The 15,309-nt window shown below is 39.7% G+C and overlaps 1 protein-coding gene across 1 annotated transcript in view; it reads right to left on the bottom strand.

Annotated features, from left to right (window-relative positions):
• Positions 1-15,309, bottom strand: part of MAN1A1 (mannosidase alpha class 1A member 1) — a 217,639-nt gene that overhangs the window by 17,224 nt on the left and 185,106 nt on the right. Inside the window, exons 9-10 of the mRNA XM_054021752.1 lie at positions 6,150-6,369; positions 5,081-5,253 (exon numbers count right to left, since the gene is read on the bottom strand). Of these exons, the coding sequence (XP_053877727.1) occupies positions 5,081-5,253; positions 6,150-6,369 (393 nt within the window). The remainder of the gene's footprint in view (positions 1-5,080; positions 5,254-6,149; positions 6,370-15,309) is intronic.

The raw sequence follows: 15,309 nt of genomic DNA, 5'->3' as shown, positions 1-15,309 counted from the left end.
CCATGCAAGAATGTTCTTGCAGTCATTCATCCTAGAAGGCAGTCTCAAAATAGTTTATAATTCTCTCACTTCTTTAAAAACAATGGAGAATACAGAACTAGTCAAATTTGAGATAAGCATGGGATTACTTAAAGACAGCCATGAGACACATTAAATGATTAAAAAGCTGGGTAACTGATGGGTCTCAAAATGTTATTGTAAATGAGGAATCCTCATCATCATATGGGTGTTTTTGTAGCGGGATCCTGCAGGGATTGGTTCTTGGTGCTATGCTTTTTAACATCACTATCATAGACCTGGAAGAAAACAAAATAGTTACTGGTAAAGTTTTCAGAGGATACCAAGATAGGGGAAGTGGTAAATAATGAAGACGACAGGTCAACTGACACAGAGCAATCTAGATCGTTTGATAAGAAGGGTGCAAGCAAATTATATGTATTTTAATATGGCCAAATGTAAATGTATACATCCAGGAACAAAGAAAGTAGGCCATACTTATCAGATGAGGGATTCTATCCTGGGAAGCAGTGACTGACAAAGGCTTGAAAATCGTGGGCAAAAATTAGCTGAACATAGGTTTCAGTGCAATGCTGTGGGAAAGAGCTAATGTGATCCTTGCATATTTAAACAGGGGAGTAATGAGGAGGAGGAGAAGGAAGGTTATCTTACCTCTGCATTTGGGCACTGGTACAACCACTACTGGAATAGTAGATCTAGTTCTGGTGTCCACAATTCAAGGAGGATATTTGCAACTTTGAAAAGGTGCAGAGAAGAGCCACAAGAATGGTTAAAGGAATGGAAACCATGTCTTACAGGCAAAGAAGGCTAAGGGGTGACTTAATCACAACATATCAGAACTTATATAGACAAAATCTATAGGAAGAAATATTTGATAATAGAGGGCTCTTCAGTCTAGAAGACTAAGGCAGAATGAGTTACAATGGCTGGAAGTTGAAGCTGGACAACTTCAGAAATAAGCTTAAATTTTTTACCAGTGAGGGTAATTAACTACTGGAACAACTTACCAAGGGTTGTGATGGATTCTCCATCACTGAAAATTTTTAAATCAAGATCGGATGTTTTTGCTCTAGTTCAAACAAGAATTAATCCAGGGAAGTCCAATGACCTGTACCCCTACATAAGGTCAGGCACAATGATCAGAATGGTCCCTTCTGGCTTTGGACTCTATGAATCTATAACTTATATTGAACATGTAATAGAGACAGAGAGAGCTTCTCCATGTATTGAGCTGATGAATCTTCACATTATGCCGTAACTTATAAGGTATCTATAGTGATGTTAATTATTTTCATCCTAACACTAAAGAAGAGAACACTACCAGCACTACTACTAGATGAAGACAAAGGCTAGAGAAGGAAGCTCCCAAAAAGATCATGGATAAGAAAGTGCAGGTAGCCAGCCAAAACTTGAGCAGCATTGAAAAGAAAAGGAAAACTCACATGCTGCACACATCTTGAGATTTTTGAAACTTGTGAGAAAGTTTAAAGAATCTATTTCCCAACTACAGGAATGACAGAAAAAGAAATCTAACTCATTCTTGCCTGTTGTCAGAGTGCTAGAGGTCAAAGACTGAAAATAAGGCTTCAGTAAACATATTTGTGGGAGAAGATGTGAAATGGAGTCTTCAGATCCGTTCTTTTTATCAGTGGGGAACAATTTTCTAGGATACTTGTAAACAAAGACAGCCAAAACATTTTTGAAGGCAGATTAAATTAAGCATGAGAAATAAATCAGATTGATTTCCCTTTCTATTCTTCTCCAAGTCCTGATATCTTCCAGGCTGTTTCCCATTCATGGAAAAGTACACTGATGTGCTGGAGGGAGATCCTGGAGACTACCTTGTTAAAATTAAGTTACCCACTGGAAGGGAACGATTAAAGACTCCATATTAAGAAGAGTGGATAGAGAATTCAGCAAAACACTCACAGATAACAGGACGATGTGCTGTTTCCTTGGAGCAAAATGGCAAGAATGGGCAGGATTATGAAGTTGTCTGGCAAGTCTCAACAGGTGATGATACACCAGTGGAACCAATGACACAGCATCAAGTGGAACTACACAGAATGTAGCAGACTTCAGGGATCTTGAAAGAGAGCTGGAGGAGGAGAAGAATGTCCAAGTGATCTTCTCAGAGATCCTTCCAGCCCCACGAGTGAGAGAAGACAGAAGGCAGAAAATAGGGAAGGTGAACCATTGGCTGTGTGATTGGTGTGAAGCTGAAGGTATTTGTTTTGTGGAACGCTGGACCACATTTCAGTGGGAGAAGGGATAGTAGGAATGGAATGGCCTGCATCTCACAGATGGTGGCGGGCAGAGGGAAATCATCTCAGTTGGAGACTAGCTGGAGCAGCCAGGAGGAAGTTAAGCATGTAACACAAGGGGAGCAGGTGATAAGAAGGCAAATTATCACCAGGTTTCAAACAAATTGGTTTAATGTAGCAAAGAATGTGAAGTGAATAAATTTTTCAATTATTTATATACCAATGCTAGGAGTCTTGATAATAAACAAGAGTAACTGGAAATTCTCATTTATGAGTAGAAACTCGATATAATAAGCATTACTGAAACCTGATGGGATGAGCTGCATAATTTGAATGTTAAAATCTCTTGCCATAAACTGTTTAGGAAGGCTAGAGGGGGTAACAGAGGTGAAGGTGGGATGGCAATCTATATTAAAGACTTCATTTCTCGTTTTAGAATTACTGATAACTCATACCTGCAGGATCTGCAATACATATGGATCAAAATGCTAACTAAGAAAGTCAGGAGGAGGTAATGATGGGGGGATCTGTTAGAGACCATGAAATCAAACTACAGACCAGGATGAGTAATTTTTTAAACTGATGTGGGACACAGGTATGGCAGAGCTCAGGACAGTAAAACAGAATTTTTAAAGTATATTGGGAACAAATAAATCCTAGCACTGTATAGGCCCATTTTTAGATGGAGATGGTAAAACTGTTTACATAAATAAATAAATAAAATCTAACTAACTAATACAGAAAGGCAGACTCGTCAGCAAATATTTCTATTCTGTATCTGGAAAGGTATGACATACTTTGTATCACACAAGGATGGTGAAAAATTTTCCAGTACATTATAACCAAGGAGGATGTTAAACAACAGGGATACACATTTTAAAATCTGCAGTTCTGAATAACTTCACCCAAAAGTCCTAAAAGAGCTGGCTGAGGAGATCTCTGCCCAAATGAGTTTAATTTTTAATAAATCTTAGAATACCAGAAAAATGCCACAAAACTGGAAGAGTTCTAACATTGTGCCACTATTCAAAAAAAGTAAGTGGCATGACCCAGGTAACAATAGGCCTCTTGCCTAGACATCAATCTTAGGCAAAATAAGGAAAACACTGATAAGGGGTTCAACTGATAAAAGAATTAGAGGATAAGAATATAATGAATGCCATGGTTTTATGGAAAATAAGTCTTGTCAAACAAACTTGATTTCATTCTTAGATGAGATTACTAGTTTGGGTGACAAAGTAACTATGTAGATGTAATACGCTTAGATTTTTGTAAAATGTTTGACTTAGTACTACATGACACTCTGATTAAAAAAAAATCAAAACTACACAATATCTAAAAAGCACATGTTAAATGAATTACGAGCTGGCTAACTGACAGATCTCAGAAAGTAATCATAAATAGGGAATCAATACTAAATGGGGGTGTTTTCTGAAGAACTAGGTCTGATTCTATTTTCCTGAATGACCTGGAAGTAAATGTAAAATCACTGCTGATAAAATCTGTGGATGAGAGAAAAGAGTGGGTGGAATGATAAATGATGATGAGTAGACAGGGCAGCAATACTGAGCGATCTGGATTGCTTGGTAAACTGGGCCCATTCAAACAAAACGTGTTTTAATACAGCCCAAAAAAAAAAAAAAATCCAGGAACAAGGACTATATCCTGGAAAGCAGTGACTCTGAAAAGTATCTAGGAGTCATAGTGGAAAACAGCGCAAGAAGCACTCCCAGTGAGATGCTGTGGCTACCAGGGGCTAATGTGATCCTTGGATGTATAAACAGGTTAATAAAGAGTAGGAGTTGAGAATAGATTTTACCTCTGTATATGGCAATGGTGAGACTGATACTGGAATACGAAATACAATTCTGATTTTCACATTTTAGAAAGGATTTTGAAAAACAGGAGAGACAGTAGAATAGAGCCACAAAAACAATTTGAGAACTGGAGAAGATGCATTACAGTGACAGACATAAGGATGAGTACTGGTTTTTGGAACAAACTAACAAGGGAAGTGGTGGATTCTCTCTCTCTTGAAGTCTTCATATCAAGACTGATGCCTTTCTGGAAGAAATGCTTAAACCCAACTCAAATTATGGTTTAGTCAGAAGTTATTTGACTCAGTACAGGGGTAACTATGAAACATAGTGGATTGTAACATGCAGGAGGTAAGACTAGATGATCTAATGGTTACTTGTGGCCTTAAACAATATGAATTAAGGCCAAGATTTTCAAAAGTGACTTAAGTTTTGAGACTTCTAAAATTGTCTATCAAAAATCTCTGGTCACTTGAAATCTTGGCCAAAATTTACTTTAAGAAACCTATTCACTGTATCATCAAAATGCAATAATTAAATATCCCTGACACAACATCTTTTGCTAAAAATTTAATAATGTAAATTTTCCCCTATAAATCAATTTTAGTGCATATTAGCGGTCATTCAGCTGACACTGCTCAGATTTCCCCAATAAGCCCTGACTCTGCACCTGGTACAGACCTGCAGAATTTCTGGCCTAAGAGGTAACTAATGAAAAACTGTGAGGTGTTTTACTGATGTAGATCACTGGGAAGACTAGATTTAGCCAAAGCCAAAATGATCTAATTTCATCTTAATCTCCAGAGTATTTTACTGCATCACCTGTTGTTTTAGACAAACAAATCACAAAATGAACACGTTTACTGTTACTGAATAGTAGCAAAAGTAAATAATTTACCCGGATATTAAGCTGTAATAGGAAAACTCTCTCTCAAACAAACAAACCAAAAACCCATCAGACAATCCCACAAAATGTGTTACCTCTACTGCTTCCCATCCCCACTGTCTGTATTTTGGATCGTGAGTGAACCTCCACATATACATGTAGGTCTCTATAACTTCAGGTCGCAAGATGTAATATTTCTCATTTTGCCTTGTAGCAATGGCCTCTACACCTCCATCGAATCTGAAAGCTTCTGGTCCCAGTTTCATATCTAGACAATAAAAATAAAAAGTGTAACAATGTTAGTGATGATTCTGAATGCAAGATTTTAACTGTACATTTTCCAATTGTTTGAGTGTTTTTTCACAGTAAATATAGTATTAAAACCTACAAATGCTCCTTTTCAGGCACAAACCATGACAATTTATGTAGATTACTAAACATTAATCATACTTTCATATGAAGTTAATGATATTACACATGTAGTCTGCACTTTAGCTATGGGTGTCCAAACTCCTCCTTATAATTGTCATATCTGGGAAATCCCAATAGCTGGTGCAAAAGGGATATGCTGTATCAATGCTTTAAATTGCAGTTTTACTCCAAAGAGTAACTATAAAACTTGCATTGTGGGATTTTTCATGTGTATTGTGACTATGATTTTTTTCCAGTTCGCTCTGGCAAATTCACCGTGGCTGGGTTCTTTCATCTTGCTTCAGCAACTTTAAGAATGATCTTGAAGGACAAATTCTGCATTCAGTCATCTTTGTGTAACCCTATTGTCTAAATGTGACACAGGAAGAACTCGGAGCAGAATTTGTCCTTGTATTTAGAACATCATTAATAGTTCTATGTATGCACAAATGAATAGAATCCATTTCATTTGTGGTGGGCTCAACAGAACTGGAGGGAGCAAAAATATTTTTGTCACGAATGAAAGCAGATATGATGCAATAGACACAGATAGCATATCTGTTGACAATGAGGAACCATTTTTAGAGTCACTATTCAGAGCAAAACAACAGTTTCAATGAGGGAACAAAAAGGACTCTATATTAATTTAACAGAGCACCATACAATACCTTCTGCACCTGTTTTACCCAGGACAGAATTATAGACAATGATTAAAGCACAGCTAATCTCTCAAAATTCATAATTCGTACTTACTTGTACGATCATAAGATTCATGACACGTGCGAGCAATTTCAGCACCAAGTTCAATATGACGCCCAGTTTTATCATTAGGCGCCCCATCTCCACCCAGTGCAAACATGCCTCCAGCAAAACAGGTCAGATGTCCCATTTTATGTTCAAGCAGGCCACCTTTCCACTCAGCAATGTACGTCAGACCTCCACTAGATTTCCGGATCAGATGGGTTTCTATGGACTGCAAAAATATACATTTTCAAACCAAATTTATTATTTGGTAAAGCAATGTGTGAAAAACAAAAGCAATGTTGCACAAAATAGGAAAGTAATAAATTTACATCTATCCAGCTTTTTTTGTTTTCAGTTTTATCTTCAGTATAGTTTCTGCTTTGATTTTATTTGACACTAATAACGCTAATTTACCTTGAGCCCAAAGAAAATGCATCTGTTCTTTACTAGCACAGGTTGGCATACAATAACAATATGATAATGTGCTGAGACTGTCTGTATATTACCTGGTAAATTTTCTAAAAAAGTTGAAATAATTAAAAAGATAAGAAAATACCATTTTCTGATTCTGATTTTCCCCATAGTTTTATGACAAGCATATTTTATATACATAGGATATATTTTTAATGGCTTCAGTGATTCAGCTTGCAAATTTTCCATCTTAAAATGCTATTGTACTCAAAGGATATAGTTATCTTACCAGATATAATTGTGTAGTAATGTGATTATCAAAGGGTTAATTGGGATACTCAAAATACTAGAGGTTGGAGCCATGCTCCACCTCCTCCCCTTACTTTGTTTTGTTAGGGCACGTTTTCTCCCACTGTTTGTTATATGGCTGAATACAGCAACAGGTTCCCAGACTGCAACACTGCAACTAAAGTGTGTTTCTTATGCGCGGAGTGGGTCTCTTCACAAAACTGGCGACAAGGAAGAACATAAAAATGGTAATTCATGGGAAAACTGAGGAGTTTAATTCAGAAAATGAAGATTGGCAGCAATATATTGGAAGACTGGGCCACTATGTTCTTGCAAATGAGATTACGGATAAGGACAAAACAGAAAGCAATTTTCCTCAGTGTCTGATAGTAAAACCCACTCTCTCTTAAGGAGTTTGTTACAACCTCAAAAACCAGGAGATAAGAGTTTGCAAGACCTTCAAAAGATTTTAGCAGAGTACTAAACACCAAAGCCAACCATTATTACAGAATGTTTCAAGTTTCATACTAGAACGAGGTGGCAAGGTGAAAGTGTACTTGTGTATGTGTCACAGCTAAAAAGACTAATGGAATACTGCTAATTTGGAAGCATCCTAGAGGACATGCTGTGGAACAGATTTGTTTGTGGTATCAATAATAATCATTGTCTTTGAATTACCAAAGACAACTGCTGTCAGAGGGGAACTTAACCTGACCCAAAGCAGCAGAATTAGCAACAGCAATGGAAGCAGTGAAAAGCTTACGAGATTTGCACTTAGAATGCAGGGACAATCAAGCTGATTCAATAAGCAAAATGCAAAGCCAGCTGCAAGGGACTCCTGAGGGGTGTTCAAAGGAGCTAATTTTGAATCTGTTTGTAAATTTAAAACAGCCCAATGCCATAAGTGCCTCCAGATTGGACACTCAGCCAGATGATGCAAAGCAAACAGCATCTCAAGCCCAGAAGGGGTAGATTAAAAAAACAGAACAAACAGAAGAAAGCAGAAAGCTTGTTACCTTGTGGGAAAGGAAGACACAAAGGAGCTACACACTATGTATTGTCTAAAAGGGAAAATGTGGGACCTTACAAATTAACAGAGTTAAATACAGGAGTTTCAGCTACTGCGATCAATGAATCTATAAACATATCAGCAATGCAAAGCAGAACTGAGCCTGATAGTGAATGCAAGAATGACCCTGAGTGCCTACAGCAGAGAACCCACCAAGGAGGTAGATGCTGTGCTTGCCCCTGTAAAATATAAAAGCCAAAAGAAAAAATTACCAGTCCTAGTGGTCAAGGGACAACGGCAAAACCTGGGATGCTGAGACTGGTTGCAAGAACTAAAACTAAACTGTTTCAATACTCGCCAGCCCACATGGATTCTGGGTACTATCTCAAAGCAAACTGGACTCTTATCTTTAAAGTCTATTTAAGTAGTGGTGGAATCACAAGATGTCAGGATCAGGTTCATGCCATGACCCTGGAGGTGATCCCAGCTGTCGCGGAGATGCATTACTCCATGAGAGAGAAAGAATAGCCCCTGGTTATTTAAAATATTATATCTGGGCTGTAAATTAAAATGGGAATTATGTAGTCTAGTGATCATCAAGGGCTATTTAGAACATTATGAGTTGCAGCTATGATCTAGCCCTCCCTTACTTCCTCTTTAGCTAATGACAGGTTTCAGAGTAGCAGCCGTGTTAGTCTGTATCCGCAAAAAGAACAGGAGTACTTGTGGCACCTTAGAGACTAACAAATTTTGAGGTTGATGGATTTCCAATCCATACGGCTAAATGCAGTGCCTTGCATAATGACAGGTTTCAGAGTAGCAGCCGTGTTAGTCTGTATCCACAAAAAGAACAGAAGTACTTGTGGCACCTTAGAGACTAAGGTTAGTCTTTAGCTAATGTGTCTGTTCCTCCCTGCTCTGTCTGTTATGTAGTTGAATAAAGCTAGGGTTACCATTTGTCCGAATTCCCCCGGACACGTCCGGCTTTTTGAGCTAAAAATAGCGTCCGGGGGGAATTTGTAAATGTCCGGACTTCCCCCCCACGCAGAGCGCGCGCGGCTAACAGGGCAGCCGGCTGGATGGTGCCACTTACATGGGGCTCCGACAGCCAGAGAGAGCCCCTCCTCTGCCTCCCCTGCAGCAGAGATCACTCCCTCCCTCCCTGCATTCGCAGATCGCCTCCGGCAGTCTGGAGCTCCTCCCCCGCTCCTCTTCCACTGCTGCCCAGCATGCCGGGACGAACGGCTCAAGCCGTTCCTGAGCAAGTTCACAGAGACGTTAGGCGAAGGCCAACAACAAGGGAGCCAGGGGGTTGGAGAAGGGGCAGGGAGGTTTTGGAGGGGGCAGTCAAGAGACCGGGGGGGGGGGTCGGGAGTTCGTGGGGAGGGCTTTCTGGCGGAGGCGTGGATAAGGTTTTGGGCAGTCAGGATACAAGTAGGGGATAGGGTCCTGGGGGGCAGTTAGGGTGGGGGAGTCTTAGGAGGGGGCAGTTAGGGGACAAGGAACAGGGAGGCTTAGGTAGGGGGTGGGGTTCTGGAGGGCAGTTAGGAGCAGGGGTCCCAGCAGGGGGCAGTCAGGGGACAAGGAGCGGGGGGGGGGGCTGGGAGTTCGGGGGGGGCTGTCATGGGGCAGGAGTGGGGAGAGGGATTGGAGCAGTCAGGGGACAGGGAGCAGAGGGGTTTAGATAGGTCGGGAGTTCTGGGGGGGCTGTCAGAGGGTGGGGAGTGGTTGGATGGGGCGTGGGAGTCCCAGGGGTCTGCCTGGGGGTGGGGGTGTGGATAAGGGTTGGGGCAGTCAGGGTACAGGTAGGGTCCTAGGGGGCCAGTTAGGATGGGGGGAGGATCTCAGGAGGGGGCAGTCAGGGGACAAGAGGCAGGGAGGCTTAGGTAGGGGATGGAGTCCTGGGGGGCAGTTAGGGGCAGGGGTCCCAGGAGGGGGCAGTCAGGGGACAAGGAGCGGGGGGGAGGGTTGGGAATTCTGGGGGGGTGGGAAGTGGGAGGTGCAGGGGCGGGGCTCCTCCCATCCTCTTTTTTACTTGCTGAAATATGGTAACCCTAATAAAGCAGCACGTTCCCAGCTTGCAGTGCTATTAAGTAATGAGTATTTCTTGTGCACGGAATGGTTCCATTACAAAAAAGTGTTATTCAAATTGATGTACTTTATATATTCCCAAAGTGAACATACTACAGCTCTGACACTGTACTGAGAAACATGTAGCTGCAGAAGTCTACCCACATGAAACCCTGGCACGCAGCTGAAGTCAGGAGAGCTTCACATGGACTCAGGGTTCTGCCCAGGCAGTTCTCAATGCATGATAAGGATGTTTTGGAGACCTTTGAAAAACCCAGCAATAAAAATGGTGAAATATACCAGTGAGAAAGAATTAGAAGTAGGTGAACTCAGTCATTACAAGACTTAGGGAAATCTGAACACACTATGTACGTACCAGAAGATACCCTATGTATCATGAGATTAAATGGGAGGCAAAGAAAAATCTGAAAACATAAGATGACAGTCACAGGGAATGTGACCCATGTACTCTTGAAAGGGACTAAACTTGAACCATGCTACTGTTTATTCAGTTGTCCACCAAATGCTTAGTTTATTCCATTACAATAATAAAACCCAAAAGGATATCTGGAAGATAAATTAAAGAGCAGATACATTTGATAGTCCACACTAAATCATCCCCTTCTCCCCCCCCGAAACCCTCCAACAGTACAGGGAACCATTAAAGACAAAGATAAAAACAACAAACTGAGCCATGCATGGGCAGTATTGATCATAGTTATTAGTTCCCTTCTAAATGCCTATAAATGTTATTTTTAGTAGCAATAAAGGTCTTCTATATACTGTAGCATCAGCAGAAATTTCTTTATTAACTTTTACTGCATCTATCCATCTAGGTACTTATGTTGTGCTATTTGAGCACCTTACAAAAATAAAGCCAACAAATTCTGAAAACTACTAACTTTGTCTTCTCTCTTCTATGCCCAAGAATTTACCAGTGAAACTGTTTGTCTTTTTTCTGGCATCATTTATTGACTTAGGAAGTTCTTCAACCTATTCTTCTTTCTCTTTTGGATTCCTTTGAATTCCCCCTAGCTACCTCAGTTTCAGGCAATTCAGTTTCCCTCACATGATACAGAACTTTGCTAAAAAATTACAACTGCTTGAAAAAAAATCCTCACACATTTATGAAAACTGTGGTTTGGGAACTAAAAATGTGTTGGATTTTGGCAGATGAAGACTTCCTTCCATTTTTGAGGATAAAGATACAAGTCAGGGGGTTCTCACACTTTCCTAATGTGGAACTTATTCTAATGTAGGGTTGGAAGGGATCCTCAACGTTCACCTCCCACCCAATACTGAGGCAAAATTAAATATACCTAGATCATCTCTGGCTATTTAAAAGACTGTTCTTCAAAACCTCCAATGCCAAGGATTCCACAACATAATCTGGCAACCTGTTCTGGAGCTTAACTATCCTTACTTTTCCTCAAATCTAACCTAAATCCCCCATGTTGTAAATTGAGCTGCTTACTTCTTGTCCTTTCCTCAGTGGTCATGGAGAACAATTGATCACTGTTCTCTTTATAACAACCTCTTACACATTTGAATGCTATCAGGTCTCCCCTTCAGTCTTCTTTTCTTTAGACTAAGCCTGCCCAATTCTTTTATCTTTCCTAATAGGTCTTGCTTTCTAAACCTCTTATTTTGTTGCTCTCCTGTGGGCTCTCTCTACAATTTGTTCACATCTGTCTTGAAGTGTGGTCCCAGAGCTGGACACGGTATTTCAGCTGATGCCTCACCAGTGCTGAGTAGAGCAGAACAATTACCTCCCGCGTCTTACATACAACACTCGTGTTAATACACCACAGAATGTCTGCATCACATTGTTGACTCATATTCAGTTTGTGATACATTATAACCCCCAGATCCTTTTCAGCAGTACTACTGCCTATCCAGTTATTCCCCATTTTGTAATTATGCTTTTGATTTTTCCTTCCTTAATGTAGTAATTTGCACTTGTCTTTACTGAATTTCATCTTGTTGAATTTTAATCCTGTTCTTCGAAGTGCTAGCAACCACTCCCAGCTTGGTGTCATCCGCACATTTTATAAGAATACTCTCCACTCCATTATCTGTCACTAATGAAAATACTGAATAGCACCAGTCCCCGAACAGGCCCCTCTGAGACCCCACTAGATACTTTCTCCCAGTTGGACAGGTAACGACTTTTTGTATTTTCAATCACTTGTGCATCCACCTTATAGTAATTTCATCCAAACCACATTTCCCTAGTTTGCTTAAGAAAATGTCATGTGGGACTGTGAGCGAGCATGAGTGTGTCTCATGGACCCCCATTTTCCCTCTTATTTATCCTCTTCTTTTCATTCTCCCCCACTTTTTCCCCTTGAACCTTCAATGTTGTTTTTCTTCTTTCAACAGCCCAAATGCTCCCTCCTGGGTTTTCTTTCCTCCTTAGCCTATTTGAAATAGAGGCTGGAGCATGGATTCTGCTCCCCTTCCAATATGGCTGGCAACAGGATTATAGAGATTGAGTCACTAACAAGTGACTTGCATTCCAAATGCAATGGAAAATTGCTTTTCTGTCAGGTGGGGAAACTTCTTTCTTTTGGAGTAGCTGGGTAATTTTTTTTTAAAGAATGTTGTTTAGAGCTTGTTTTCACTGGTTATTCCAATAGGGTTTAAAATATTTTCATTTATAATTATATAACTAAGAAGTTGGACTCAAAGAAGCTTGCAGTGAAATATATTACTGCATAATCGTCTGAAATGTATTGGAAAGTTAAAATAAATGGGCAAAGGAATTTCCAGACACTTTTGTGTGTTATAATAAAATGTGCTATTGTTTAAGATAGCCAATAGTTGTGGGGATAACTGCTTTCAGAATATTAGCAAATTCTAATATTAAACCATCAATAATTAGGACCAAACAACCTCAAATTAAAATGCTTTTTAAACTGAAAGGGCAAACCTGTCTCAGAGTAGCATCCTTTAAAAAAAATTCCAGTTGGTAATTCTACAATAAATTATCTGTCAGTTAGATTGGGTATATTAAAAATAAATCAATTCATAAATCAAACTATTATACATAGCAAAGATTGATTTAATTCCCATGCATGATAAAGCCACTGATCATCATGGAGCCACTTAAAGGACTGATCCAAAGTGGAGTCAATGGAAAGATTTCCAGGGGATTTGAATCTGGCCTCTAGTGACTATAGTTAAGGCTGTGAGGTAGTTTCTATTATAAAACTTAATTTTGAAACACAAACACGTCTTTCACAAAAGCACAGTAAACTGGTTCCTACCTCCAATCACCGCCCACCTGATCTCTACTCTTTCCTACTGTTCTCTACTCTTTCCCTAACAATTCCAGCTGGTTGCCCTGAATGATTAAATCCATGTGTCAATGTTCTTTTTCAGGCACAAATGGATTAAGTTAAATTGGAAAAAGTCAGCCTTATTTTGGAGTAATGGAGTTAATCAGGAATATTTCCTGGTGCAGGCAAGTGTTAAAATATGAGCTCTTGTAGTCTCTGAATTTTAGTGGTATGCTGCAGTCCCAATCCCATATAAATTAGTGTTTCACAATTTGTGGTGTGAAAAGTTCTGGCAGGGAAATCAAATCTCTAAAATGTATTAGAAAGGGGTATTGGAGTGGGATATTGGTAAAGGGAATCTTTATAGATGAAGAGTTCAGGACGGTATGAAATTCAAAATTGTCTACTTATGGCCAATATATTTTCCTTTTTATATAATATATAGATTTTTTAAAAACATACATGACATCTATTTTAACTTTAACTCCATTTCAACTAAGATTTGATCTGGGAATAATTCCAATGAGGTTTCCCCACTTGTGAATCCGGTGGTTTCACATTTCACTATGAGATAAATTTATTATTTCATTCTATATAGTGAAATTTTCTCTACATAAGAACGGCCATACTGGGTCAGACCAAAGGTCCTTCCAGCCCAGTATCCTGTCTACCGACAGTGGTCAATACCAGGTGCCTCAGAGGGAGTGAACCTAACAGGTAATGAGCAAGTGATCTCTTTCCTGCCATCCATCTCCACTCTCTGACAAACAGAGGATAGGGACATCAGTCCTTACCCATCCTGGCTAACAGCCATTAATGGACTTAACCTTAATGAATTTATCTAGCTCTCTTTTAAACCCTGTTATAGTCCTAGCCTTCACAACCTCCTCATGCAAGGAGTTCCACAGGTTGACTGTGCACTGTGTGAAGAACTTCCTTTTATTTGGTTTAAACCTGCTGCCCATTAATTTCATTTGGTGGCCCCTAGATCTTATATTATGGGAACAAGTACATAACTTTTCCTTATTCACTTTCTCCACACCACTCATGATGTTATATACCTCTATCATATCCCCCCTTGGTCTCCTCTTTTCCAAGATGAAAAGTCCTAGCCTCTTTAATCTTTCCTCATATGGGACCCATTCCAAACCCCTAATCATTTTAGTTGCCCTTTTCTGAACTTTTTCTAATGCCAGTATATCTTTTTTGAGATGAGACCACATCTGTATGCAGTATGTGGGGGTACCATGGATTTATATAAGGGCTATAAGATATTCTCCACCTTATTCTCTATCCCGTTTTTAATGATTCCTAACATCCTGTTTGCTTTTTTGACTGCCGCTGCACACTGCGTGGATGTCTTCAGAGAACTAGCCACGATGACTCCAAGATCTCTTTCCTGATTAGTTGTAGTTAAATTAGCCCCCATCATATTAAGTTGAATAGGATTGGTCCTATGACTGACCCTTGAGGAACATCACTAGTTACCCCTCTCCATTCTGAAAATTTACCATTTATTCCTACCCTTTGTTCCTGGTCTTTTAACCAGTTCTCAATCCAGGAAAGGATCTTCCCTCTTATTCCATGAAAACTTAATTTATGTAAGATCCTTTGGTGAGGGATCTTGTCAAAGGCTTTCTGGAAATCTAAGTACACTATGTCCACTGGATCCCCCTTGTCCACATGATTGCTGACCCCTTCAAAGAACTCTACTAGATAGTAAGACATGATTTCCCTTTACAGAAACCATGTTGACTTTTGCCCAACGAATTATGTTCTTTTATGTGTCTGACAATTTTATTCTTTACTATTGTTTCAACTAATTTGCCAGGTACTGACGTTAGATTTACCGGTCTGTAATTGCCGGGATCACCTCTAGAGCCCTTTTTAAATATTGGGGTTACATTAGCTATCTTCCAGTCATTGGGTACAGAAGCCGATTTAAAGGACAGGTTACAAACAATAGTTAATAGTTCCACAATTTCACATTTGAGTTCTTTCAGAACTCTTGGGTGAATGCCATCTGGTCCCAGTGACTTGTTACTGTTAAGTTTATCAATTAATTCCAAAACCTCCTCTAGTGACACTTCAATCTGTGACAATTCCTCAG

This window comes from Malaclemys terrapin, chromosome 3, assembly GCF_027887155.1.
Source record: "Malaclemys terrapin pileata isolate rMalTer1 chromosome 3, rMalTer1.hap1, whole genome shotgun sequence".
Taxonomy (NCBI): Eukaryota; Metazoa; Chordata; order Testudines; family Emydidae; genus Malaclemys; species Malaclemys terrapin.
The sequence above is the reverse complement of the archived record's forward strand: the minus strand, read 5'-3'. Positions and strand labels throughout refer to the sequence as shown.